The following is a 27436-nucleotide window of genomic DNA, read 5'->3' as shown; positions in this document are numbered from 1 at the left end:
TGATCACTTTACGGAGCTGTCGCGGGAACATGTTAAGCCTTCAGTACATGACAGCTCAGTTTAAAATCTATCTTTGTTCTCTATTGTATAATAGCATAATGTGCTTGCTACTTTGTTGGCAAGGAAACTGTGCATACTTCATTTTATACCAGAACAGTACTCCAGAAGGCTAAAGTTCTATTGACAATGTACTATGTACTAAATGAAGTTAAAACAAAGTTGTTTTTGTGACTGAGGGAGGATTGGTTTTAGAAATGGAGGCAATGGATGCTGGCACACTTCCATCCCTTAATCCTTTTAATCTTGGTTTTAGTGTGTAATTGCATTAATTATCCAGTTTCTTCCCAGTTAACCAGTTCATCAGCTTTTAGGATACCTTTATTAGGCCCATTTAATAAGACAAAAGTTGATATTTGTGGGGGTATCCTTAATTCCACTATCAAATCCTAGTACTAAAGCAACAACTGTGCCTATTTAAAATGTATGTAAGGGCCAAAACATTTTTTACATTTTGGACAGAGTATGTAAGGGTTAAAACTTCTGCCCATTTCTTTTTCGCTTTCTTTATACACTTTGGGAAATTTCCCTTCCCAGAGATGCAGCAGAAAGTAAAGCCGGCCATAGATGGTTCGAATCTCTGCCGGTTCTGCAGGGACCAGCCAACATTCTAACCATGTATGGGCAGGCTTATTGTACCCAAGTCCATCTATCAATGGACTTGGGTGGAACCAGCATGTCAGATTTTCCAGATGCGATTCTTGCCAATGGCTATAGCTGCTAGCAATAACCACTGGGACAGATCCCCCCACCATAAGAACACAATAGCTCCATGGGAGGGATTCCTCCCTGTGGTTGCAGGAAAGAAAATCATATCATCAGTGGACAGCTTTAAGCTTTGTACACATGGGCCAAATGTCAGGCGGCATCGGCCGGTTCAAACGAAACCGGCCGACATTTGACCCATGTGTGTTGCAGTCGGTCCGGCTTCTGTTGAAGGGGCATGACCAAAAAGAGGTCTGCTGACTGACTTCTCGTCAGAGCTCTCAGCCAATAGCTGCGAAACCTGACCAGAGTGTTCTGGCGGGGGGCTGACCCCCTGTCAGAACACAATAGAACAGCAGGGGAGATCGCTGTGCTAACATTAGAGCTGTCAGCCTTTTTTCGTCCATCCCTCTGGGTTGAACGGAAAAAAAACTAGCAGTGTGTACTAACCTTAAGAGTAGATCTCCCAAAGTGAGGGCAAGTTCCCTCTTAGGCATGCCATACGTGGTGCAAATTTCTTTCCTGTAACCATGGGTTACAGGAAAGAAATGTGCACGTTTCCCCCATCAACACAGACAGTGCTGACAGGGGAATCCCTCCTGCCAAGCAATTATCTGCTCCCGGGGGGGGTGGGGGGTTGGGAGAAGACAGTGATTATCACTAGCGGCTTTAGCAAGAAATCCAGCATGCTGGTTGTACCCAAGTTGATCGATCTATCAAATTGGTACATTCAGCCTGCCCATTAACAGTTTGAATCCTGGGCAGTTTCCCAGTTGAATATAAGGTCAGCCTTAGACACTTGTCCCCATTGGAAATGTCTCCCTTTTCCCCTTCTTGTTTTGAAGACAACTCTAAAAAAAAAAATGGGAAATCGAAAACTGTAGAGGACAATTGTCACCAGTTCAAAAAAAGCAGTAAATCGCCACAATTGGGACACAGAGAGCAAAAAAAAAAAAAACTTATAGAGGGTCTAACCCTTCCCCACGATACTGAAAATTAAGGAAAAAAAACAATGATTTTACCTACAGACACACTTTAATTAGACAACGTGCACAGAGGATTAACCCATGGCATCCAATGAAAATTACTATTTCACTCAGCAGGTTCCAGAAAACTGAAATCTGATTGATAAGGGCTACTGCACTGCCATAAAAAAAAGTCTAAAAATGTTGTTACCTGTAAGCTGTTATTTAGTTGTCCATTGTTAATGGAAACATTTTAGTATATTGATTATATTGTTTTGTGTTATTCATTTCACTAATATAATGGAATGGTAACCTTGAAGCAGGGAACAGAAATGCTTACCTGGGCCATTCGTTTAAAAATTACCCATATGCCAAGGCCAAATCTTTGCCACAGCTCAGTGGACATATGTGCCATCTGCTTAAAGGAAATAGTACCAGATGTTGGTTTATTTATCAGTTTAATCAAGCTGAATTCTTACTAGGGACATGAAAATGAAAAATCATCTTTAGGCATCCTAAAGTTATAGCACAAAACTAAAAAGTCTCCGAAACTTTATATGTACACAATAGCAGATTATTATTGTGTCTTGTAAATTTCTCATAAATTGAACAATCTCACCTTCATTCCACGGATGGATGTGATGCTTGAGTCGGGATTGAGACATTCAGGGGTACACCTACAAAGTGATGGCATGTTTTTTCGATATCTGAATACCACACACAGATATTTTCCAAATTGGAAACGTTTCTGTAGAACTTTGGCCAATCCTTCCCCCTTACTTCAAGGTGCTCACCACTCTAGCTCTGCTTCAGTCCATTAGAAGAATCTATCCTTCTCAGGGAGATCTCTGCCAGTCCTTATCAATAATCTTTCTAGTTTGTTGAAGTATTTATCCAGAGTCGAACAATAACTAATAAAAGCATTCTTTTCTTCTTTGCAGCTGTTTCCAATTTAGACGAAGAAAATAAGTGGACAGTCCACTACAAGGCATCTTGGCACCAACAAGAAAATGTCTTCCTTCCCTCATCCAGACCGCCATGTGTAGAGGATTTGCACAAGCAAGCCAAAGTGAACCTGAAAACTGTTCTGCGAGGTAAGTTGTAACCAATTAACTGTGGCTTATCAGGGTCTCATTACTTAATGTGAGCAGAATTCTGAATGACAGTACATTCCATTTTTCTTAAATGTAACTGTAGACTGTCTTGTTTCCTTATAACTTTACAAGTATCATTTGGACCCACTGAATTATCTTTACTATGGGAAAGCTGGGTGAATATTTATTTTAAAAAAGTTTTATTGTCATAAACCGACAGTACAGGTTCACTACAGTGATATATAACATACAGTGTACAGAGTAAACCCGAAAGCCCACATCAACATATAGGAAGCAAGATCTTATGCTATACTCGATTGCTGGGTGAATATTTCATTTACTAAGAAACAGAAATGATTGAGTACTGCCCATGATACTTTATTTATTTGCACTAACATACAATTTTTCAGGACAAGCATTCAGAGTATGTCCCCTTCTTCAAGGTCCTAGCAGTACTGCTAGGACCTTGAAGAAGGGGACATACTCTGAATGCTTGTCCTGAAAAATTGTATGTTAGTGCAAATAAATAGAGTATGTCCCCTTCTTCAAGGTCCTAGCAGTACTGCTGAGACCTTGAAGAAGAGAAGATGCCCCAAAAAATATCACGAACAGTATTCAATTGTTTCTGTCACAAGTGCACTAATATGGAAAGAGAAGGAGAGAGGAGCAGTGCCAATCTACGTGTAGCTATGGTACAACCGTCTTTATCAAAAGGTAATGCACTCACTGGAAGGTGGAGAGTATAGGCACATCAAAGGTTAACAGCTGTGCTAGGTGCGGAGATCCGTGAATGAAGCGTTGTGTCATCACTCCCAGCGGCACTGGTGGTTTCCTGAGTCCCGGGCTGGATGAAGGAGGCACAGAGGGAAGCTCTCACAATGCCATCTGGTGCGTCAAAGCCTGTGTCTGTGCACACGTTTGGAGCATGCATACTCCTTCGTCAGGCTTCTACCTATACTCTCTACCTTCCAGTGAGTGTATTACCTTTAAATAAAGATGGTTGTACTATTGTTACACTTATGCCTCATTTCCACTGAGCGGATCGGTTCGGTATGGTTCGGTTCAGTACGCTATTTTGGGTGTTTCCATTATGAAAGTGTGCCATAAAACCGTACCGTACCGGACCATTCTGGGTCCCGCTTCAGAGATGCAATACATTCCACTGATTGGTGAACGTGCTAGGCATTTTTTCTAAATCCTGTATGGTCCCGACTGTCCGATTTGCAGTGGAAACGCTCACGAGAATAGACCGGTCCTTTCTAAACCGTTCCAAATCTACTGACCCGAACCGTTCCGTTCAGTGGAAACAAGGAATTAGACTGTTACACTTCTCTTTCCACATATACAGAGTCTCTTCTACTCTCCAGCAGGCTGCCTACTTAAGTGTGCGACGAGGGGCCTGTTCCCTCCGTGGGTACTACCCAGGACTAATAGACCATTATATCCCATAGTCCCTTATACTGTGGCTCATTGCCATTTACACACTGTGTAACCCACATCATATCCCCTGCTAGAGGTGCTCCTGCTCTGGCCACAGTTCCTAGCGCTTCAATTATCCTTTTCCTGTAAGTGCACTAATACGGCTACAATCACCTCAAGCACTTACTAGTAAAGACAGTAATATCTGACACTCATAGACAGAATTCTATGGCACATTATATTTTTCACTGGAGACCATAGATTTCTCAAAAGCTTTACAGGCATAATGAAACAGATATGCTGTTTACATACTATTGCATTCTTTGCTTAATATCAAATTTACCAGAATGATAAAGTTATGCTTTAAAACTGGGATTACACAATGAACGCCAGGAAACTGCTGACCAGATAACATTTAGTAAATGTCAATGTCAAGATTAAGACACCTTCCAAAAGATTTTTCTTTTTATAACTTATTACTGGAGATCACTGTAGAATGCCACTCTAGGTTTAGGTCAAATCCCAATTAATCAAGGTAATTAATGTAAAGAAAGATACATGTATAGCTGTCACTGATTATACTGAATATCTAACTACTCTGTAGGTTTATATGTCTTGCCTCAGCACTGTGGATTCTAATCCTTCTTAAGAGCTTATGTTGTCTTATTACTAATCTCACATTTCATTGGTGGGTTGGAAGGTAACCGGGCGTTCTTTGTGAGATGGAGGGGTCAGTCGGGTTTGCACAGATGCCCTTTGGTTTTTCCCACATGTTTAAAATCTGTCAAAATGGAAACGTGCTGCTTTGGAAAATCCAGTCTGATCCATCAAATGTGTCCACGTTATCACATAGTCAGCTTACCTGTAGCAGACATTTGTCTGTAATGTATGACTGGGTGAACTGCTGTGACCAACGTTGGATTGGATTGTAATAGGGTGTTCTCTTTGAGATTGAGGGGTCACAGTCAGGTTGCAGAGAAGCCCTTTGTCTTCCCACATTTTTTAAATCTGTCATCATCAAAATTGTATTGATTGGGAAAATCCTGTCTGATCTGTGAAATATGCCCATATGGTTATATTGTATAGGGCACTTGTCTGTAAAGTAGATGTACTGCTGCGACCACATAGATTTTACACCAATCCTACAGGTGATAATATAATAATAGTATAGTATAGTGGCATGTTTAAAATAAACATGCCACAGGCTTGGTAAACTCAAGTTTAGCATGTGATTAAAAAATGCATGTTTGTCCTGATCTCTCAGGCCTCGTAAGAAACTTGCTGGGAGATATTTTTTTGCCGAGGAAACCGGTCGTGTGTACATTTTCGTCAAGGAAACTGTTGAGAAACTCAACGAGCCAAAAAGAGAGCAAGTTCTCTATTTCCTTGACGGGAATGGAGAAACTTGCCTTGTCGAGTTCCTCGACAGCCTAACAAGGAACTCGACGAGGAAAACGATGTGTTTCGCCCGTCGAGTTCCTCGGTCGTGTGTACGAGGCTTCAGGATTTTTTTTTCCCCCTCTTGGGTCTCTCTCTCCATTTCCTTTATTGGGACGGGGTAACTTTTTTATTGTCCTATTCAGAGCTTTAGGTGCCTAAAAACTTAACCACGGCCCCACAAAACCCCTCCCCCTACACACACCCTCCTAATCACATCAAATAGTGGGTGCGGTCAGTCAGATTTTACGAAAACAGTAGGAGGGTCTTAAAGGGGCATTAAATACCAGGATCGCATTACATACAGAGTGCAGAGCTGTCACTTGTAAACACAGAAATCACACTTCTGTGTTTACAAGTGATTGTGGTGAGCAGGCACCAAAGGTTCTGAGCCAGAGGTGGTGGAACTGAGTTCCACCAAGTGCCCCCTGAAAAAAAGCCCTGGTCCTATTGATATATATATATATATCAGTAACCTTGATGGGTGGACATATTTGCTATGTATGTTCTAATGGAAACTGCCTTTCTTTCTTATATAAAAAAAAAGATTTGAAAAAAAAAATAATAATAATAAATTTTTGGAGGCTATGTAAGTTAAAACCATGTCCAGTCGATCAAGGATCAAAAGCTCTGGAGATACAGTCGGTGGTGTAAATTGTGATTTATCCAGTAGAAGTTAAGCTTCTTCCCATCCCCCTTACTAGCTGAGCCTCGCTGTTGGTCAGTTAAGCAGGCCATACACGGTTGAATTTCGAACAAATTTTATTTTCAAAATCAAAAAGTAATTTTTTTTTGTGATCCGATGATGCCACCATTGATTTTCGAGATTCGGCCGACCAAGCCTTCATGTTGCTACAGAAAATAATTTTCGTGGCCGGGAATATTCTTTTCTCTCTGTGAATTTTCTTTTTTTGCACATGCGCATTTTTTTTTCTATTACATTTCTCGCAACGGTTCTCCCATTATTGATTAGAAAATCGTTTGTTTTTCAAAAAAATTCCAACATGTTCGACTCCTCAAATTTGATTGCCGTATGAAAATCGGCTGTTGCTGCAGCCCAATAACGGTGCGAAATTCATACAAAAATTCTTTGATACGATTTTCGAAAGAAAATTCTTTCGAAATTCGAACCGTGTATGGCTGGCTTTATGCTTCTCATTAATAAAGGGCTGATATGGAGACTCAGTGGAGTTGATTTACTAAAACCGGAGTGTGCAATATCTGGTGCAGTTGTGCATGGTAGCCAATCATCTTCTAACTTTATCTTGTTCAATTAAGCTTTGGCAATAGAACCTGGAAGCTGATTCGTTTCTATGCAGAGCTGCACCAGATTTTGCACTCTCCAGCATTAGTAAATTGACTCCAAGCATAAAAAAAAATTGATGTGCTGTTTTCTTATTAGAAAACCTCTGTTGATGATTTTTGTTCCTTAGTTGGAATTGCCCAACATTTTGGCTTTGCTTTGTGTTCATTTTGAAGATGGCGTTGAAACAAAAAAAAATCTGCCCACATGGTACTTCATTTTCATGGTGGATGCATCCTTTTGAGCATCAATCCCATTAATCATAGCAACCAGCTCTAAGCTGAACATTGGTCGCATGCTATAAAATCTCCATGACTGATCATTTCATTTTTCTGTTCCCCGTGAGAAAAAAAATTATCTTTTCACTGGGCAGGTGGCGAATATATTGTCAAACGAGATAGAAAGAAAATTCACAATGGCTTGCCTTCGGTTATTGTTATAAAGATAGGAAGATTGCCAGCATTGCGCTGCTATGCACCAGGAACCTGATCTAACCTGGATCTCAAAAGATATGACCACACAAACATAAATATACAGTGGCAAGAAAAAGTATGTGAACACCTTGGAATTTACTGGTTTTATGCAGTAATTTACCATGAAATGTGATCTGATCCTCATCTAGGTCACAACAGTAGGCAAACACAATGGAGTTCATTTACTAAAGGCTAATACACTGCAAGTGCAACTATGGGTTCACACCATGAATCGCACAGGAACACTCTGTGCGATCCTGTGCAATACACATGCGAACCAGGTGCAGCGCCATTTTAGCCCATTCATTTGAATGGGTTGAAATTGTGCCAAACCACATCATAAGTAGTGCATGCAGTCATTTTGTAAATCACACAGCAACCCGATTGCATGGTACTACTGCGTTTGTGACCTGCGCTTGGGGTTTCCTTAAGTTAACACTGACATCCGCTGCAGGACGCAAGTGTAGTGCATTTTGAACGTAATGCGAGAGACACGCAAGGAACTCGGGTTTCCTGCACTGCGTTCTGGTGTGAAATGGCCCTTACTGCAGAAAAAAAAGTTAATCCCAAGGTGTTCACATAATTCCTTGCCACTGTATATATAACTATCTGTTTGGAACCTGTGCCGAAGATCTGGGTCACATGACTGAGAACTAAAGTTGCCTTGCCAAAATGAACGCATTTTATATATTGGCTGTTAAATATATTGTAAATGTATCTGTAAGTCCCCGTACACATGACCGGATTTGTCCGCGGATCAGTTCCAGCAGACAGATCCGGTCGTGTGTACGGCCTATCGGACAGTTTTCCGGCGGACATTTTTGTGCAATATGATTAACTCAAGGACATGTTTTCATTGGGTGAAAACAATGTAAACATACCCAAAGAAGCCATTGGGTGCACTATTTGCCCTTTGATTGTTGCCCACTACTAAAGTATTTAAAACGTCTCTTTCTTTAAAGAGGTTGTAAACGTCCTAACCCCGCCCCCCCCAAAAAAAAAACTGCAAGAAAAAGGTATAATGAGCGAGTATGGGTTTGCTGGCTCTGGCGCTGTGATTGGCCGGAGTCGCAATTACGTCACTCCCACACATTTGGCCAGTCACGGCACAGGCACTGAAGAAACGGCACGAGCAGGTCGTTCCTTTAGAGCGCATGCGCCAATGACGGCGGCAGCATATATAGTAAATATCTCCTAAACTGTGCAAGTTTGGGAGATATTTACAGTACCTACAGGTAAGCCTTTTTGTAGGCTTACCTGAAGGTACAATTGAGAAAGACTTTACTTCCTCTATAAACAGATGAAGACTTCCACCGATAACACGGAGGCCAGGAGCTGAGGGATAGAATTACCAAACCCTTGGCATTTACAGGTGCAAACATGAAAGCAGGCTCATCTCATTCTCCAGCCATGTGAAAACGATTCCTTGTTTTTACAATAACACAAAATGTCATGTTGTCTTTGAACTGTCTTTATGTTAAGAGTTTTAGCTTTCCCATAAAGGGACAATATATTCACCTCATGCGGCCTTTGTCATTTGTATGTAGGCATGGAGTTTGTGTGCGTGGGAATGACTGCCTCATGCCACAAAGCATGACCTAATGAGTTATTGTAAAAGGTTTTATTGCTTTATATACCCCTTAAAGAAATCCACCACACCTGCCCAGACATGCTATCCTCCTCCGAATTGCTTCATTCTCTGGCTCCAGGCCTCTGTAATGTGGTACTGGCAGTTTGGAGTGTAGTTTATAAACTGACCATTTACTGAATAGTTCTCACTAAGGTTAAGTCTTATACAACCCCTGGCAAAAAGTATGGAATCACTCTTGGAAAATGTTCATTCAATTGTTTAAAGCGGAGGTTCACCCAAAAGTGAACCTCTGCTTTTCGGAACCCTCCCCCCCTCCGGTGTCACATTTGACACCTTTCAGGGGGGAGGGGGTGCAGATACCTGTATAAAACAGGTGTTTGCACCACTTTCTGGTATAGACTCCAGCGGGAGTCCGGCCCCTCCGCGTCACCCCCCTGTGTGTTCTGGGAAACACTTGGCTCCCAGAACACAACAGAGACCAGTGGAACACCGCAGCACGACTCGCGCATGCACAGTAAGGAACCGGGCAGTGAAGCTGCAGCGCTCAGAGACACAGAGACAGCGGGGATCGGCGTATATCGCACACCTACGATTTCCCCCTGACTTTAAGGGGAAAAAAGTGCGCGTTATACGCCGATAAATACGGTAGTTTTTTTTCTACACAATTAAACAATTGAATAAACATATTCCAAGAGTGGTGATTGCATACTTTTTGCCAGGGGTTGTATAGTGTTCCTGTTAGAGGCCAGAGGGGATGATTTCAACTTGTAATGGCCATGATTTTTTGTAAAATTGTATTTATTAATTTTCTAATGGCAAGATATGGAATGTCCATCATAGTACCCTATATCCCAAGTAACGTATAATACAGTGCCGATGCAGTCTTAGACCAGCCATCAATCGATCAACTTGGGCGTAACCAGCTTACTGGATTCTCTTACGATTATATCTAGCTGCTGCTATAGCCACTAGAGATTATCACGGTCTTCTCCTGGCAGGGACGGCTTCCCCCACCGGGAGCAGACAATTGCTCGGCAGCAGGGATTCCCCTGTCAGCACTGTGTGTTGATGGGGGAATTATGCAAATTTCTTTCCTGCAACCCATGTTTTCAGGAAAGAAATTTGCACTGTGTGCTATGCATGGTCTTAGTGGGGATGTCAACCTTGTATATGAAGTCTCCATGTGATTTCCAAGATCTTGAAATTTTTCATGAAAGTGCAGAATCTATGACTGCAGACTGTCCATGCAGTGCCTATATTTTAATGTTAATATTTAGCTACAGTGGTGGTAGAGTAGCACAAACATATATGAATAGCTGCATTTATTGATAGCGATGAATGCACCACATTGATAAAGTTAGTGGACCTACCCTCCAATGGCCTAGACTTTTAAATAAACATACATTTGTCTTTCTAGGCTTCAAAAATAGTAGGGGGACAAGAGGTTATGAGATAGTCTACTTAGGCCGGCCAAAGCTGGAGCAAATTTCTTTCCTGCAACTACGAGTGTTCACCCAGTGGGAGGGTGGGTGAAGCCAAAATCCGGCAGGCTGGATGTAACCAAGTTGCTTGATCGATCAACTTGGTTCAAATTTGCAATGTCTATGGTAGGCTTAAGGAGCTGCTTTTTAGATGGGCCTGAAAAAAATGAACATCCTCCTCAGAAGGTGTAAAATGAAGGGGTAGATTCACAAAGGAGATACGACGGTGTATCTCCTGATACGCCGTCGTATCTCTGAGTCTGGCCGGTCGTATCTATGCGCCTGATTCATAGAATCAGTTACGCATAGATTTCTATTAGATCCGACCGGCCTAAGTCTCTTACGCCGTCGGATCTTAACTGCATATTTACGCTGGCCGCTAGGGGCGTGTACGCTGATTTATGCCTAGAATATGTAAATCAGCTAGATACGCAAATTCACTAACGTACGCCCGGCCTACACAGTACAGTTACGCCATTTACGTTAGGCTTTTCCTGGCGTAAAGTTACCCCTGCTATATGAGGCGTATATGCAGCGTACCAATGTTAAGTATGGGCGTCGTTCCCGCAACGGAATTTGAAAAATTTACGTTGTTTGCGTAAGTCGTCCGTGAATGGGGCTGGATGTCATTTACGTTCACGTCGAAACCAATGTTGTCCTTGTGGCGTACTTTGGAGCAATGCACACTGGGAAATTCCACGGACGGCGCGTGCTTTACAGTTTTAGTTAAACTCCCCCCCCCCCCCCCCATAATGACATGGTTACATTTTTTTCCAATCTAGTTTTATGACTCTGCCAGCTGACTTTAAACATTAGGAGGCACCAGCTTGTCATTATAGTGTATTCTCTGCTGGTGAATGACATCAGTATGTGCAAGAAGAAAAGTCAAGCCTGATATTACACTGACCCTTGTAAAAATCTGTCCCCCACTATGATAATCAGGGAGGAAGGTCAAGAATGTTTACCTCACAGTAAGGGATACTTATAAAAACACTGTCTACTTACAACTGCCCAGAAAAGCTGAAACCAGAGAAACATGTAGGCTGCCACACCTCTCCTTCTAAAAATTGCTGGTCTCCTGGCTTCGGTAGTTTGACTCACTGGCCTAGAACATGTATAGAGAAAAAGCTTTCGGACTTTCATGAACTGCTTACTTGTTCTAGGATAGTGCCCCATAATGTATGGGTCCTCATACCAGCCAGGAAACAAACATTTTTAGAAAAATGACAGCTTCCATACTTCAGCAGGTAGGTTGTCTATCGGCAAAGTTCGCACCCAATCTATTAACAGAGAACAGTGTACAACACTGAGTGCACCTGTGGCCAATTCAAGCAAGGTTTTGTAAAAGCATGGCTTTGTATTACAATACAGCTTGCCAGTGATGTTGGATCTTTTTTTTCCTCCCATTGAGTAATAGGCACCATTTGTTCCATGCAAATATCAACTCAGACTTGCAAGTTGATAGTTACCACCAATGTAATGCAAGGTGTAATGTAATGCTGAATGTGCCCCCCCCCCCCACCACCACCTCTCAGATCACTGTGACTGCCAACAGAAAAGGGGCTTTGTCAAGGCTGGGTGGTCTCTGGTCTCATGTTTCTGTGAATGTTCCTGATGACAACCTAAGCTGAGCAAGAGGTAATGTCAGCCACAGTGATCTTGTCACCAAAGTTCAAGGGGTCTCCTCTGTGTTATAGAGTTACAGTGCAGGACCTGGCTGGGGCCTACAGGTTGATGTATTCCCTGGCAATGGCGTCACACTGGTGGGGAAATGTAGACTGTGGCCCTCCTGGATATATCCTCATTGGATAAATGGGGTCACTGGAACAGCTAATTAATGAATGCATAGGCTGTAAGGTCTCTCCATGTGTATATCTTTTGCATGCCGAAACTAACTGCTCAAAACCAATATTTCTATGGCACTGAATGATAAAAATAACCAAAACCGATATGCTTATGCAGCACCTGTGTACTTTATGGTATTACAACACAAGAAGCAAAAATCTATTGAATTACATTGAATTTTCTTTTTCTGATTCCTCATTGTTCTCCTTTGTGGGTGCACGTATAGGCACCACAATGGGGTTAGTTTACTAGAACTAGAAAGTGCAGAATCTGGTGACTAGAAACCAATCAGCTTCTAGTTTTTTTGTTTTGTCAAAGCTTAACAAGCTGAAGTTAGAAGCTGATTGGTTACCAGGCACAGCTGCACCAGATTTTGCACCTTCCAGTAGGGTTGCAGGGATACCAGTATCGCTGCCGATGCTAAGCATTTGCGCGAGTATCTGTACTTGCACAAATGCTCCGATGCCCGAAAACCAATAGCGGAAGTGACATCTCCTTTTTCCCTCCAGCTGGCTGTCTTCTCTGGCGGGTGCCATCCTCGCCTCCTCCTCTCATCTAGCTCTAAGGCCTCGTACACACGACCGGACATGTCCGCGGACCAGTTTCAGGGGACAGATCCGATCGTGTGTACAGGCTAGCGGACAGATTTCCAGCGGACAAATGTTTCTTAGCATGCTAAGAAACATGTCCGCTGGAAAGCTGTCCGGCGGACATGTCCGCTGGTTAATACACCTAACCAGCGGACAGAAATCTCCCGCATGCGTCGAATGGATTCGACGAATGCGTGGAAGTATTTTACTTCCTGGTTTGGTGACGTGGCGGCGTCAACGTCACCGCCACGTCACCGCGCTGTCTGTCCGCGGGGATTTCGGTTTGATGGTGTGTACAGCCATCAGACCGAAATCTCCGAGCGGACATGTCCGATGAAAACGGTCTGGCGGACTGTTTTCATCGGACTGTCCGCTCGTCTGTACGAGGCCTTACTCGTACTCTGTGTAAAAAAAATGGTATTGGTGCATCCAGTTTTATTATATCAACCCTTATATGTACAGTCTGTGCCCAAAAGAACAAAGCCAAGCACATGCTATTTTACCTATTAATGGCATAATTTATGTTGTATGTAAGTACACGGTAAAATGATGAAGACCAACCAACCCGTCATGCATACTACTCCAGCTGCCCTGTTCCCTCAAGCTGTTCTTTCTAATAACTTCTGGATTTCTGTGTGTCTGCTGAGTAAGATCTGTAGAGCAACATCTGCAATGCAAATCTGTGTAACACCCAGGAACATGAACATCTTTGCATGAGGGATATGCGTTGCAAATGAGAGATATTTTGTGGTAAGCAAGAATCCTTAAGATTTGTATACACAGAAGCATAACATGCTATCACAGTGGAAAACATATTTCGATAAGAATTAATAGGAATGCTGCTTCACAGCAGTATTTTGTTGAGCAACTTAGAATTTCCTATAGACAAAACTATTTAGTAAAACAAAGAGCAATCTCCATTCTGACTAAGGGGGTAACAATCCTGTAGCACTGGTTTCGGTGTTTATTTCCCTCCAGAAATCTTATCTGCATGGAGTTTGTTAATAGAACCCATTTATTGCATTTTATTATGAATTAATAGAATGCTAAATAGCAAAAAATACGTAATAACTGTCACCTACCTGCTCGGAAAAAAAAATATCTACACCTACAGCACTCACTGAATTTTAAAATGATGGTCTTCTGTCATTGTAAACAGGGAAGAAGATTTTTTTTGTAATCTTTTATTTTGTATACATTGGGTGTTTGTGTCATGCCAGCACAATTATCCCCTCAAGGTGTACTTCCGCAGAGGGCCAGGAATTTATGGAGTATCCACAAGCAATTGTGACATTGTAAACCACCTCATGACTTAGCCCACCTGCATGCTTTGGAAAGCTTAGTACCTACAACTGATAGAAAACAAATTACACTACTTAACTTTTTCCAGGGCATGGAGGAAGTCTGGATTACAAAAGGCCGGAAACCGAGTGACTAAGCACATAGGATATTATTCAGGGCTAAAAACAAGCATAGTTTGTGAAAAGTGAGCTTACATGAACCCGTATACTTAAATTCAGTATCACTTACTGTGATCTTTATGAATAGGTCAATGGGAAATACAAGTACTGGATATTTGTACAATAAGCCCATTCATAAAGGGTCCAGTTCAGTTACTTCAGACAGATGTGATGACATAATGATCTGGATTGAATTGAATAAGGGGTTTAGTGTGCTTTTACAGATATATAAAATTAAATTCAGATGCATCTGTCACACACAGTTCAGGTCAAACGTCCTCTCTATGGCTTTGATTTACCAACCATTCAGAAATGGTTCAGACATAACATCTAGTACATGTTATGCGTTTTGCAGGGAGAGTTTCCGTCTTAGGGATGCCAATTTGTTGGACAGTGAAAAAAGATGTGTATTATGTCTCATTGAAGATGACAGCTTTAAAATACATTTAAGATGTACTAAAACATATATAGGCTTATTTAATGTCGGCACGATAACACATATATACTGAACGTAACTGTATGTGCTGTATATATTGACCAGAATGTAGAAATATACTATAAGCTGGGTTCACACTAGTGCGATGCTGGAACCCTGCGGATTCCCGCATCGCACCCGACTCGCACGGCAGTTCACACTGCCATATGTGAATTGCTGGGGAGTGTCAATACATTGTTAATGACACCCCCATTTCAGCTCGCACAGTGTGTAGCCCCACACACCCCATCCTGCGCCCTACAACAACGTTTCCTTGCATCTCTCTCTCCTACCTGGCCTGGCTTATACCTCCCTTTGTAGGCAGTTCTGCCTCAAATTGCAAGGAGATTGTTCTCTCTCTCAGATTATGGAGCTATGTCCCAACCATGAGTGTGTGCAGTGATCTGTTAGTTCCAGGAGCCACTGAGAGCGAAGATGTCCCTTGTAAACACAGAAGGATTCTGTGTTTTACAAGTGGCAACGGAGTGAGAGAGGAGGGTGAGAGCCAGATGTAGAAGAATGGAGTTTAACCTTTAACCTGCGTTGGGGGTTTTTCACTGTCAGTGTGGGAAGGATGTGAAACTCTCTTCCACAATCGGTGGAGTATTATTCTTTTGAATGCATTAAGTGTCATACCTCAGTTTGCAAACTTTTCATATAATAACATTTCTTGGTGACCCTTAGAAGATCTACTAAAGATAATTATTCTGTGGTATGCAATGACCATGTTGGTAACCCTATGTTTCCTTGTACCTCTTTGAGCAGAATGTGACAAGCTTCGAAGGGATGGCTATCGCAGCTCCCAGTACTATTCCCAAGGACCAACATTCTCCTCCTCTCCAAGCATGGTTTGCACAAGTTATCCAGAAGATGATGAAGAATACAGTCGAAAGGTATCCCAGTCAATGATTTTTTTGCACCATTTATCCACTAATGAAATGCTCAGTGAAACATACATATCCCTGGTTAGATCCACCAATATAGTTTTATTCATAATTAGCACATGGAACACAAGGCTAATTTAGTGGAGATACATATTACATTAACAATATAACGCTCCAGTAGGGTAATGGATAAAAACACTGTAGTCCGGTTCAGCAGGGTTGGTCTGAATACATTGTCTTCCTGGACCCTACTTTATCAACATGCAAACCAATACAGCCCATTGGTAGATTAAAACAAGTGGTTCATGACATTAAAGAAATAATAAAAAGCGATCTGCTACCCAAAACTGTAGCAGGTAGTAATTTTATCGACTGACGTGACCTTTGTGAATTTCACTGATCCCTGATCTTGAAGTGGTTACATAGGATGGCTTTATTTTCATTAAAGAATTCTTTGAAGTGCTTTCATGATGCACATCTGAATATATTGAAACACCTGCTTTGTGTGCGCAGCTTTTTCCAGAACTCATCTTACCAAGCTGTATAGCTGATAAATGAGGGCTGGGGGATGGTGTGATGGGAGGATAGAAGAGATTTGGGTAAGAAATTAACAGGCAGACGAGCTTATGGAAAGCATTCTAAATGCTGATAGGTGCCTTTGCCGTGTTATTGTCGCTGCTTTTCCGCCTGTCATCCTGCTGTTTTCAGTTCCTGGCTGGTGACAGATGGGATTGGTAGACATTGTACATAGTTATCTCTGTCATTAAAGCTTCATTTTGAGCAGGATTTTCTCCATTAGTTAAATTAACCGTAGAAAGAATGAACCATGTGCAGGTTCTCTTTGGTGTTAACATTTTCATGATCTACAGCAACAGCTGTACCAGTTCTGGTATTGATCTGTAATTACACTGGCTGAAGCTATTTTCCAATATGAAGTAAACATCATCATTCTAGTTCATAACTGAAAGTGGTTGTATTGCCTATGATGAGGCGGCTGTAGGTGAGACAACATAATCAGTTTGATAAAGGATAATAGCAGTAGAAGCTTTGTAAAGTGACATCCTGAGCCAGAACGTCTACAAGACAAGCAAGGCTGAAGTCTAGTGATGATGATGTCTATGGGACCCAGCTACAACCTTCATACTCTTGGAGTAAACCAGGGGCAGAGCTTGTTATGCTCTTGGTGTCAACCAGGGGCAGAGCTCTTTATGCTCTTGGAGTAAACCAGGGGCATAGCTTAATCGGTCAAAGCTCTGCATCTGCTGGTCACTTCACAAGGGACAATGCACTTGCAGACGGTGGCGTTTGCTGGAGCAGGCCATACAATCCTTATAAATGTCACTTTCAATGGATGAGGGCCCTATTCTGCCCTAAATCAGTCTCTGACCACAATCCGTAATAACCAATATGAACACATTTTTGGTATACACACCCTGAACATTTGATGCTTAGCTTATTTCATTAACTATTGTCTGTGGCATGCTTTTACATTCTCTCTCTTCTTCACACAGTCTAATGTGTTAGGATGCATCTGTCAATCTTGCCATAGTGTATGCTGTTGCTTGGTGCCCTGGAACATTAAGGTACAGAGGCAGTAGCTTAGACACACCTAGCCAGATGGGTTTAAGGGCCGTAGAATTAGAAAATCTACAGTGCTTTCATATTTTTTTTTTTTATAATTTACACTCAAATTTAAACCAATGTAAGGGGCCACTAATCCCAAAATACGGTAAATATGGCATTGATCCAAGTATAGTTAAAAAGTACATACCATAGTTCCAATGCATTGGCATGGACTATAAATTAGTGGAATATTCTCCCATCTGAGTTTTCAAGGATTAGCTCAATCTTTTACAGCATGCCAGTTCATCGTTAGGTATTGCTAGCCTACAGGCTTAAAAAAGTGACTTATACATTTCAGCGCCACTCGTTAGAAATAGGCCCCATAGTGGTCATTTGTAGTAATTCTGATATAATTTATAGCAGAAATTGTACTTACATGCTTAACTAAAATGACCATCTCTTTCCGAGCCTGAGGGGAAGGAGTCATAATCCCATAATAACTTATACAGCTGTCCTTTAAATTCAGTCATTTGGCACAAAATAGTTCACACCATTGAATAATACTTTATTAATCAAAACCCAATGCTCCATTAATTTTCTTCTAATTGAATCACACAATGCATTGAAATTTGAAGACATTATTAGAAATGTCTTTATCTATGACAACTTGTATTTTAGGTTTAGTGGCCCTTTAACCCTAAAAGCACTGTTTGGTGATATTACTCTGCTTTTTTGATCCTGTGGTGTAATTAATGATCGAAGTACTGAAAAATATTCCACAAATATATAAAAAATTATATATTAGTTATGTTGAAGCACAGTGATGTTGCCTGTATTTGAAGAGCAGTAAAGAGGCCTGTGGCCTATGCAATAGTCTATGGCCCTGCAGTTCTCTCCTCTGTAGTTGGTAAACTTTACTACAACCTCTAAAATATTTATATTTCTCATTGTTGCCTTAATAAGAATACATCATGTTGCAAAACATAGCTATATTCTTTAACAATATGAATTTCATTAATGAAAAAATCTGAAAAAACAAAACAAAAAAAAAACAGATCCGTCCTTTCATTATTTTGGTGTAGCATAACATATGAAAGGAAGATTCTGATTGGTTGTGGATTATATTATCTAATGCATACACTGCTGCAGGATCACATTACAGAGCAAAAAGCAATCTCTGGTGTTAGTCAATCAATTAATGATGCCTATGCATATTATAGCCTAGTTCAGTCTTAAACCTTTTCTAGGAATGCTGCTGTGCTTGTCATTAGTATACAATAGAATAATGTATTTATTTAAAAATAACCCAATAGCATGAATCTACCCCATAGGTGTGCACCCTTAAGCACAAAACACACTTGTGTGCATGTCTACATATATTTGACCCCGACACATTGATCTCCCTGGCGGCATAGTGCAAGAGAAGAGCATAAACACTTCTCTTATGGCAGAGCCGGTAAGGCCTTGTACACACGGTCGTTCCAAAGCGATGAGAATGGTCCGACGGACCGTTTTCATCGGTTCACCGCTGAAGTGGCCTGACGGCCTGATATGCATACACACCATAGTTCCAAAAACCGATCGGGTCAGAACGCGGTGACGTCAAACACACGACGTGCTGAATAAAACGAAGTTCAATGCTTCCAAGCATGTGTCGACTTGATTCTTAGCATGCGCGGGTTTTGAACCGATGCTTCTCTGTACTAACCATCAGTTTGGACCGATCGGGCAGCGGTCCATCGGTTCGGTTTTGAAGCATGTTTTAAAATTTTGGACCGAAGGAAAACAGACCGGTGGGCTATACACACGGTCGGTTTAGACCGATGAAACTGAACCTCGGTCCATTCTCATCGGTTTTGTCCGAGCGTGTGTACGGGGCCTAAGAGTTAGATCTCTCCCATGTTCCTGCTGCTACACAGAGCGATAACACTAATGCACATGGGGTGATTAGGGTGTGCCTGGGCACACCCCCGGCATACCCTGTGTGCATGCCTATGATCTACTCCTTGGTAACCCACAAGAATTTAATCTAGTTTTAGAAGTAGGAAGATGCTCAATAAGACCTATGCAATTTTTTGTGCGTTTTCAGTTTTTCAGAAACACACTAAAGTCCATTTAACATGGTTTCCTATGGGTCAAGTTCACATCTGTGCATTTTATGGAAAGGGCCAGGGACTTTTTTCTCGTTTTTGGTTCCATAGACTTCAATGGATTAAAAACGTGTACTGAAAAATGCAAAATGCACCTGGAATATGTAAACTGCAACCTGCACATAGGTGTGAACCAGGCCTCAAAATAAATAAGGTAAATTTAGGGACAATTCACACTGCAAGTGATATGTGAGAGTGATGACAATCCATCCACATTTCCAGTATTAGCAAAAAACAACAGAAAATAGATAATTCTTTATGTTTTACTTACAAATACTTTAACACTATTTTAGCATCCCAATATTTTCGTAAACTGTTGGTAAAAATGTTAGTAAAATATACCACATTGAAGTGGTTGTTGAGCCACTCTAACCTGTATACACCATCGGCACTGCCTCCTATTGTAGTATCCCCCTCTGTGTGTGATTTATAAAATACCTAATTTCACTGCCGAGATTGCGTTTACATGACTGGCCAGCTTTCTCCTTTCCTTTTCTGAGAGATGCAGTGGGCGGGGCTGAGATTCCCCTGCTGATTTCAGCCTGGAGGGGAGGAGAGAGAAGGCTGGTCATGTGATTGCAATCTCGGCTCCTAAATTAGGTATTTATATTTATAAATCATTCACAGAGGGGACACTGCAATAGGAGGCAGGTCTGATGGTGTATACAGGTTAGTGTTATGAGAGCAGCAGGTAGGGGGGGGGGGCGCTCACACACACAGACAGAGGGGGGAGGAGGACACAGGAGCAGAGAGTAGAGCAGATGGCAGAGGCATGTAAACTGACAACAGTGTCTGGTCTCAGCAGCCATAATACACCGTGGTCAGTTTACAGAGGGGTGGGGAAAAAACTGACAGGATCAGACAGGTTTTGTAGGTGTTACAGGGGGCCAAATGACACAGGACAAGCACTGTGTCATATAACATGCTTTAAAGGGAGCAGGATCCCTTTTTATTTTATTTTTTTGGGGTTAACAAATGCTTTAATGATAACATATGGCAATTGCTATGTGACCTCTATGAATATGGCAGTGTTCAGATACTAAGGACTTTATAACTCCCACCAATGTGTGTTCAGCTCTGGTCCTCATGGACCACCAGTGTATTTACCATCTCTCTTCAGAAATGTTCGTTTGGTAGTGTGTGGACAACCTCACAACCAAAAGTGGGGACAAACCGCACTGTTGTCCAACCTTGTAGAGCTGAACACCACTGATCTACAACCTATATTTTTCTTCTGGAGTATAGTGCTGAAATCTGTAGTAGGCAAATATGGGACGGAAGGCAAGCATCAGAGACAACACATACAGCATATGCCCCCCAGAATGAGTCTATGAGAAATCATGGGGTTGATTTACTAAAACTGGAGGCTTCCAGGTTTTTAGTCAAGGCTGAACTGAACAAGCTGAAGATAGAAGCTGATTGGCTACCATGCAGAGCTGCACCAGATTTTGCACTCTCCACTTTCAGTAAATCAACCCGCAAGTCAAGCACTATTGGAATATGTTTTGAGTCTTGCGTGTTCTTTCTTCAGACTGCAAAATCTTTACTGAGTCAGACTTATTGCATACACATAACCTGCCAATTAGCATTTAAAAAGGACAGGAAATGTCAGATCAACAAGCATGTTAATTACAAGTCTTTGGATGGGCTGAACTAGACAAATAATTTGCCCATGTAAAGTGAACAGTCCTTGTGACTTGTACACATTTCAAATATAAAAGCTTTTAACAATTGTCTAAGACAACAGTGCCCTCTGCTGGTGAACAAAAGTAAGGTCAAACGCATGCAGCATAGTCTTTGCTTGCTTGTATGTTACTGAGCTTCAGTTTTGACCAGCTTTTGTGGATTATTATTATTATTTTAGGGAAGTGTTGTCTGTAGTTTTAAAAATCTTTCAGCAAGGTCTATCCTTTCTGAAATTTGCTAAAAGCTTAGTTTAAAGCCAACACCACCATAAAGATCTGTATTCAGCTAATGGCTCAGGAAAAAACAAAAAAGACTGTGGGGTAGATCCACAAAGATATTATGCCGGCGTATCTATTGATACACCGGCGTAATTTCAAAATTCCCGCGTCGTATCTTTGTTTTGAATCCTCAAAACAAGATACGACGGCATCTCGGCTAGATCCGAGAGGCGCACGTCTTCGTACGCCTTCGGATCTTAGATGCAATTTTTCGGCGGCCGCTAGGTGGCGTTCCCGTCATAATCCGCGTCGAGTATGCAAATTAGCTATTTACGGCGATCCAGGAATGTACGTCGGCCCGTCGCTTTTTTTTCCGTCGTTTGCGTTCGTCTTTTACCGGCGTATAGTTAAAGCTGCTATACTAAGGCGTACTCAATGTTAAGTATGGCCGTCCTTCCCGCGTACAATTTTGAATTTTTTACGTCGTTTGTGTAAGTCGTTCGCGAATAGGAATTTGCGTAGAATGACGTCACCGTCGTAAGCATTGGCGGGTTCCGGTTTAATTTTGAGCATGCGCACTGGGATACCCCCAGGGACGGCGCATGCGCAGTTCCAAAAAAACGTTGTTTACGTCGGGTCACAACGTATTGACATAAAACACGCCCCCATTAGATCCATTTGAATTCCGCGCCCTTACGCCGCGAGAGATACACTACGCCGCCGTAACTTACAGCGCAAATTCATTGAGGATTCAAACCAAAGCCAAGTAAGTTACAGCGGCGTAGCGTATCTTACATACGCTGCGCCCGGCGCAGATGTATGTGGATCTGCCCCCAAATGCCTAATGAAGTCGACTGGCATGGACCAGCTAAGATTGAACAATGCTGTGTAGTTTAGGCCTTGGTTTTGTAAAGTAGCGAGGAGCACTGTGAGCTTAAATATTAGAGTAGTTTTATAATTGTGACTTGCACATGTATAAAAGCCTTTATGCATACCATTCTCTTTACACTGGCAAATCATTTGTCTAGTATAATCCGTCTAGTGTCCTGTAATCATGCTTGTGATTGGTAACATCATTTTTTTTTTTTAAATATTCATAAATTAACCAATGCTTATCCTTTTGGAACAAAATGTAATATATGAATTAAAAAACATAGTCTTAATTGGCCAAAGGCATTATAAACTAATTTAAAGAGGTGTTTGTGTCCTGTATCCTGAATCCTGTCTCCATCTGTGCTTGACACGAGCCAGCGTGTGCAATCAGATTTAATAAGCAAATGCTGGAACAGCTACAGATCCCAGAGGACTCGAAACACTGGTGACAAAACACCTCCTTATGTTTTCCATCAAAGAACATATTCATTTCCTTTATTAATGGGAATACATTCATTTTAAAGTAACATTACAATAAGTGGCCTTACAGTTAATGTGCTGTTTTCATATAGAGGGTTTATTTTTTCCAAGGGCAGCATCTAAGATCACTGATGAATGATAGTTCAGCATTTTCTCAATACCAGAACTCAAGTAGCAAAAAAGTATTCCAGGCTTTGTTTAAGAACCGGTTCACACAGGGGCAACGCGACTCTTTGCAAGGCGACCTGGACGTGACCTGAGTGCGCGATTTGGGGCGACTTACAAGGCGACTTCAAGTCGCCTCCAGGACAGGCGTCTTTCCAGTGGCCAATCAAAAAACAATCAGCTTTGTGGGAGGGAGGGGTTTGCCTGAGAAAACAATTTCCTCTTCCTGTATTGTTGCTTCAGTTAAGACAGGGGATCCGACTTCCATTGAAATCAATGGATACAAGTCGCCTAGAAGTCGGATTGAAGTACTACAGGAACCTTTTCTGAAGTCGGAGCGACTTCAGTAGTGTACATTAAGACGGCTCCATTCACTTCCATTGATTTTCTGAACCACGCGACTTGGGGCGACTTCAAGTCGGGTCCCAAGTCGCCCCTGTGTGAACCGGCTCTAAATGGTCTGTTTACTTTATGTAAACTTAAAGGCTTCTCTCAGACAGGTGTTATGCTTACCAGATAGTCCCCTCGGAAAAGCAGTTCAAGACGCATCACTTTTCAGAGGGTGGTATAGCATTAACTGACAGGTTTTCAGAGGTGCTACTGCCAGCACCTGATGCCTTTTTTTTTTTTTTATTATTGCTCAACGTCAATTTTATATTGCAGGACCGCTCCGCAACTGCAGGCCAAGCGTTTGCACGATGCAGCTATATTGATCTCAATGGGCAACTTTGACAGGTGGTGTGCACCGCCCCATCAGGCTGTAATATTAGGATTCAGGTGGGCAGCCGGGGAGTAGTAAAACCGTGGCTACGCCACTTGTTACCACCCCCCCCCCACCTTGTTGCCCCTGGGAAAACAAGCCCAAAAACAGCATTTGTCAACCTGGTCTCAGGGTTGATCCTGGTCTCAACCCCTACCAGTAATATATATATATATATATATATATATATATACACATACATATACACACACACATGTAGCTCACTGTACATTAGTGTGATGGTCAGTGAGAAGAATGCTCCTTACATTTGTGTTCATAGGGAAGAATATCCCCTTACAGATTACTAAAAAGATCATCAGTGTCAAGGGAAATTTGCCTGAGAGGCAGAAACTGCTCCTTGCTCATTCAACCCTAGTCTAGAGGGACCTTGGAATTCCACAGTTGAGAAAGGCCGCTATTAAGTCCCCAGCTGTGAAATGTGAATTAACCATTTGGTTTGGTTAACCGAGTTATAATTGGTATGGCCCTAGACATAAGGGCCCATTTTGTACTTGCCAATGTGCATCATGGGCGTGGAATGTACCAGGTATCAGTCTCTGAAAAATGCTGTGTGCATGTGTTTTATATCAGAACATTTTACTTATTAATCTGGAACATCTGAGAACTGGACCATTTGGACAAAGATAGACCATACTGGCCCCAGAGCTCGGTTTAATTTATTCATTTTCCCCATGTGCACACATCTATGGTTCTGGACCAAGGACAAGGTGATTAGGTGTGTCCTTATGTACCTCCTCAGTAAATTCTACATTCAATTCTAAAACTTTTTTTCTAGGCATTTCTACCTTTGTTCAAGCTAGTGACCAGTGCCGATCCTGACCTCCCAGGGGCCCTAAGCAAAATGACATGGCACATTAAAAATGAGAAGCGGGGGGCGCTGACGACAGTGACGTCACATTAAAGAAAGTTGAGAAGCGAGGGTAGGGGGTGTTCTGCTGTCGGAAATGACATCTTACATTAAAGTGAGAAGCAGGGGGTGCTGACTTCTTACCTCTTCTCCCATGCAGCCAGCGAGTTGAGAAGCGGGGTGAGGGGGCAAAAATGACTTCTCACCAGGCGGGGCCTCTAGTAATTTGGGGGGCCCTTCGCAGCTTTGCGGGGCCCTAAGCAGCTTGTATAGTGAGCCTATAGGGCGGATCGGCCCTGCTAGTGACTGTTTATGAGGTCTTCTAAAAAGTCTAATTTGGAAGCTTTCTTGTACTTTTAGCATATGACTAGGCTTTTCACGTGACATTTTGGCCAGTGGAGAATAGATTTATATGAACCTATGGATTTTATGTTATCTTACACGAGATAAGACAGCTAGCTGGTTTCAGGAATATAAATGAAAAATGTAGTAATAATAATAAATGAAAATGCTGACATACGAGTATCTTTGTGCGGGAACTCTTCTCTATATGTTTTACAAAATATTAGGTTAGGTGTTTTTATAGTGATTAGGAAAATTGCTCGACTGCTGTATTTGTAGCACAATGAGGCTCCTTTTTAGTAGATTGGAAGAAAGTAACGTGTATTTACACCCTGTAACCAACATACTGTGTGCACTTCTGTTAATGTTAACTTTGAAATTTTCAATAATAGTTTAAGGGTCCATGCACACTGGGCTTAAAAAAAATGCCAGTTCTTTTGGCAGAAAAAAAATGCGCATGCAGAGCGTTCTTGTACAGGCGTTTTTGTTTTTGTTTTTCGCCAGAAAACTCTTCTCAAAAATGCAAAAACTTCCCATTGTGCATGGACACATAGGATAACATTGAGCTGCTTCTAGAGGCAAAACACAAAACTCCTGTAGAAAGCAGCATTTTTTTAAGCCCAGTGTGCATGGACCCCAAGGCCGGGTTCACATATGTGTGGCGCATGTTCGTGTCTGGGGTCCGGTGCGCCCCTGTTCAGGTGCAAATCAGGTCTGAATGTTTGCCTGAATTCGCACCAGAATCGGAGCCAAAGTCGCACAGCACCCTTTTTGAAGGGTGTCTGGGGTCCGGTGCGCCCCTGTTCAGGTGCAAATCAGGTCTGAATTTTTGCCTGAATTCGCACCAGAATCTGAGCCAAAGACACACGGCACCCTTTTTGAATCCGGATGCAAATTGGATGTGAGGAAACCGCATCCAATTCGCTTATGTCTCCACATCCAATTTGCTTATGTGTGAACCCAGCCTTAAAGTGTATTTACTACATATTAAATAAGATAATTTATATTGTAATACTGTACATTTGAAATACAAGGCTCATTTTAAAAAGTAGAACCAAATAAAAAATAAAAAGTGTATTGCCATAGTAGACAATATTACGTGAGATGCCGATATATAAATTCACTTATCTGACTAGCTTTTATGAGGAATAGACCATTTTCCTTTGCATAATTTTCAAACGTTATTACTGAACCCCTAAGAAGCTCCCTTCTTATGAATGCAAGTCCAACTTTCGTGTTTCTGCTTTGATAGATCAGCTAATAGAACTTTATTTTCTTTCAGTTTTCCTTCTCTTCAAATGAAGAGGAAATGCTCCTGACTGGGAAGAGACCTAAAACCCCAGTTCCTCAGGAGTTCTCTGACACCCATACCAACTGGACCAAGGCTCTTCCATTACCCACTCCAGAAGAGAAAATGCGTCAAGAGGCACAAGCAATACAGACTGATGTGGTGCCCATAAATGTTACAGGTATGATCATTATCTTCCTATTAACAGTGTTCGGTCAGATTCCTTTTTTTTGTTTTTAGCCTAATTAGTCTTAGAAGGTGAATTTGCTTAAGGTCTGTTTAGTCAAATGTTGTGCAAGACAATGTTCTCTGATCTAAAAATCACCATACGTGAAAGCACAATATTATCTGAGAAAGGGTTGGCTAGGAACTACTCTACTGTGTCACACATCAGGTAGTACAATCAAAATCTTTAAGGTTTTAAACAGGGGCGGACTGACAGCTCATGGGGCCCCCGGGCAATAGGAGATTATGGGCCCACACAGTATACACACACACATACAGTATGCATACACAGTATACAGACACACACTGAAAGGGTACTGGAGAGGCAGGGCAGCTATAATCTTGGGATTTTTAGACCAAAAGGATCTCGTTAAGGGACATTTCAAGGACAGATGTAAAAAAAAACACAGATTTTTGCATACTGTCCCTGGTTTTACTGAGGCTGGCAACCCTGATGGGGCCCCCTAGTGGCATGGGGCCCTTGGGCAGTGCCGAGTGCCCAAATGGTCGGTCCGCCCCTGGTTTTAAAAGATCTTCACTTTCCAGATATCTTCTAAATGACTCACTATTGGCTCAGCTGGGCGAATGTATGATCAGTTTTCATTCAGTGAAGTCATTGTATGCAATATAGTAGATATCAGTTACATTAATACAATTAATTCAAATGTCAGACATACTGAAGTCATTTCCCTGAACCCTCTGCTGGAGAACACAGCTGTTGGAGAAATTAAGACACTCAGGGGGTTATTTACTAAAGGCAAATCCACTTTGCACTACAAGTGCAAAGTGCACTTGAAATTACACTGAAAGTGCACTTGGAAGTGCAGTCGTTGTAGATCCGAGGGGGACATGCAAGGAAAATAAACAGCATTTTAGCTTGCACATGATTGGATGATAAAATCAGCAGAGCTTCCCCTCATTTCAGAGCTTTCCCTCAGATTTACAGCGACTGAACTTCCATGTGCACTTTCAGTGCAATTCCAAGTGCACTTTGCACTTGTAGTTTGCACTTGTAGTGGATTTGCCTTTCGTAAAAAAA

The 27436-nt window shown here is 41.8% G+C and overlaps 1 protein-coding gene across 6 annotated transcripts in view; it reads left to right on the top strand.

Annotated features, from left to right (window-relative positions):
• NHSL1 (NHS like 1) overlaps positions 1–27436 on the top strand; it is a 286410-nt gene that overhangs the window by 233503 nt on the left and 25471 nt on the right. For all 6 annotated transcript variants that reach the window (XM_040350522.1, XM_040350526.1, XM_040350524.1 and 3 more), the window contains exons 2-4: positions 2669–2821; positions 15661–15788; positions 26167–26353. In XM_040350522.1, the coding sequence (XP_040206456.1) occupies positions 2669–2821; positions 15661–15788; positions 26167–26353 (468 nt within the window). The remainder of the gene's footprint in view (positions 1–2668; positions 2822–15660; positions 15789–26166; positions 26354–27436) is intronic.

The sequence above is a fragment of the Rana temporaria genome, chromosome 4 (genome assembly GCF_905171775.1).
Source record: "Rana temporaria chromosome 4, aRanTem1.1, whole genome shotgun sequence".
Lineage (NCBI taxonomy): Eukaryota > Metazoa > Chordata > Amphibia > Anura > Ranidae > Rana > Rana temporaria.
Note: the sequence above shows the minus strand (reverse complement) of the source record. Positions and strands in the feature narration are given on the sequence as shown.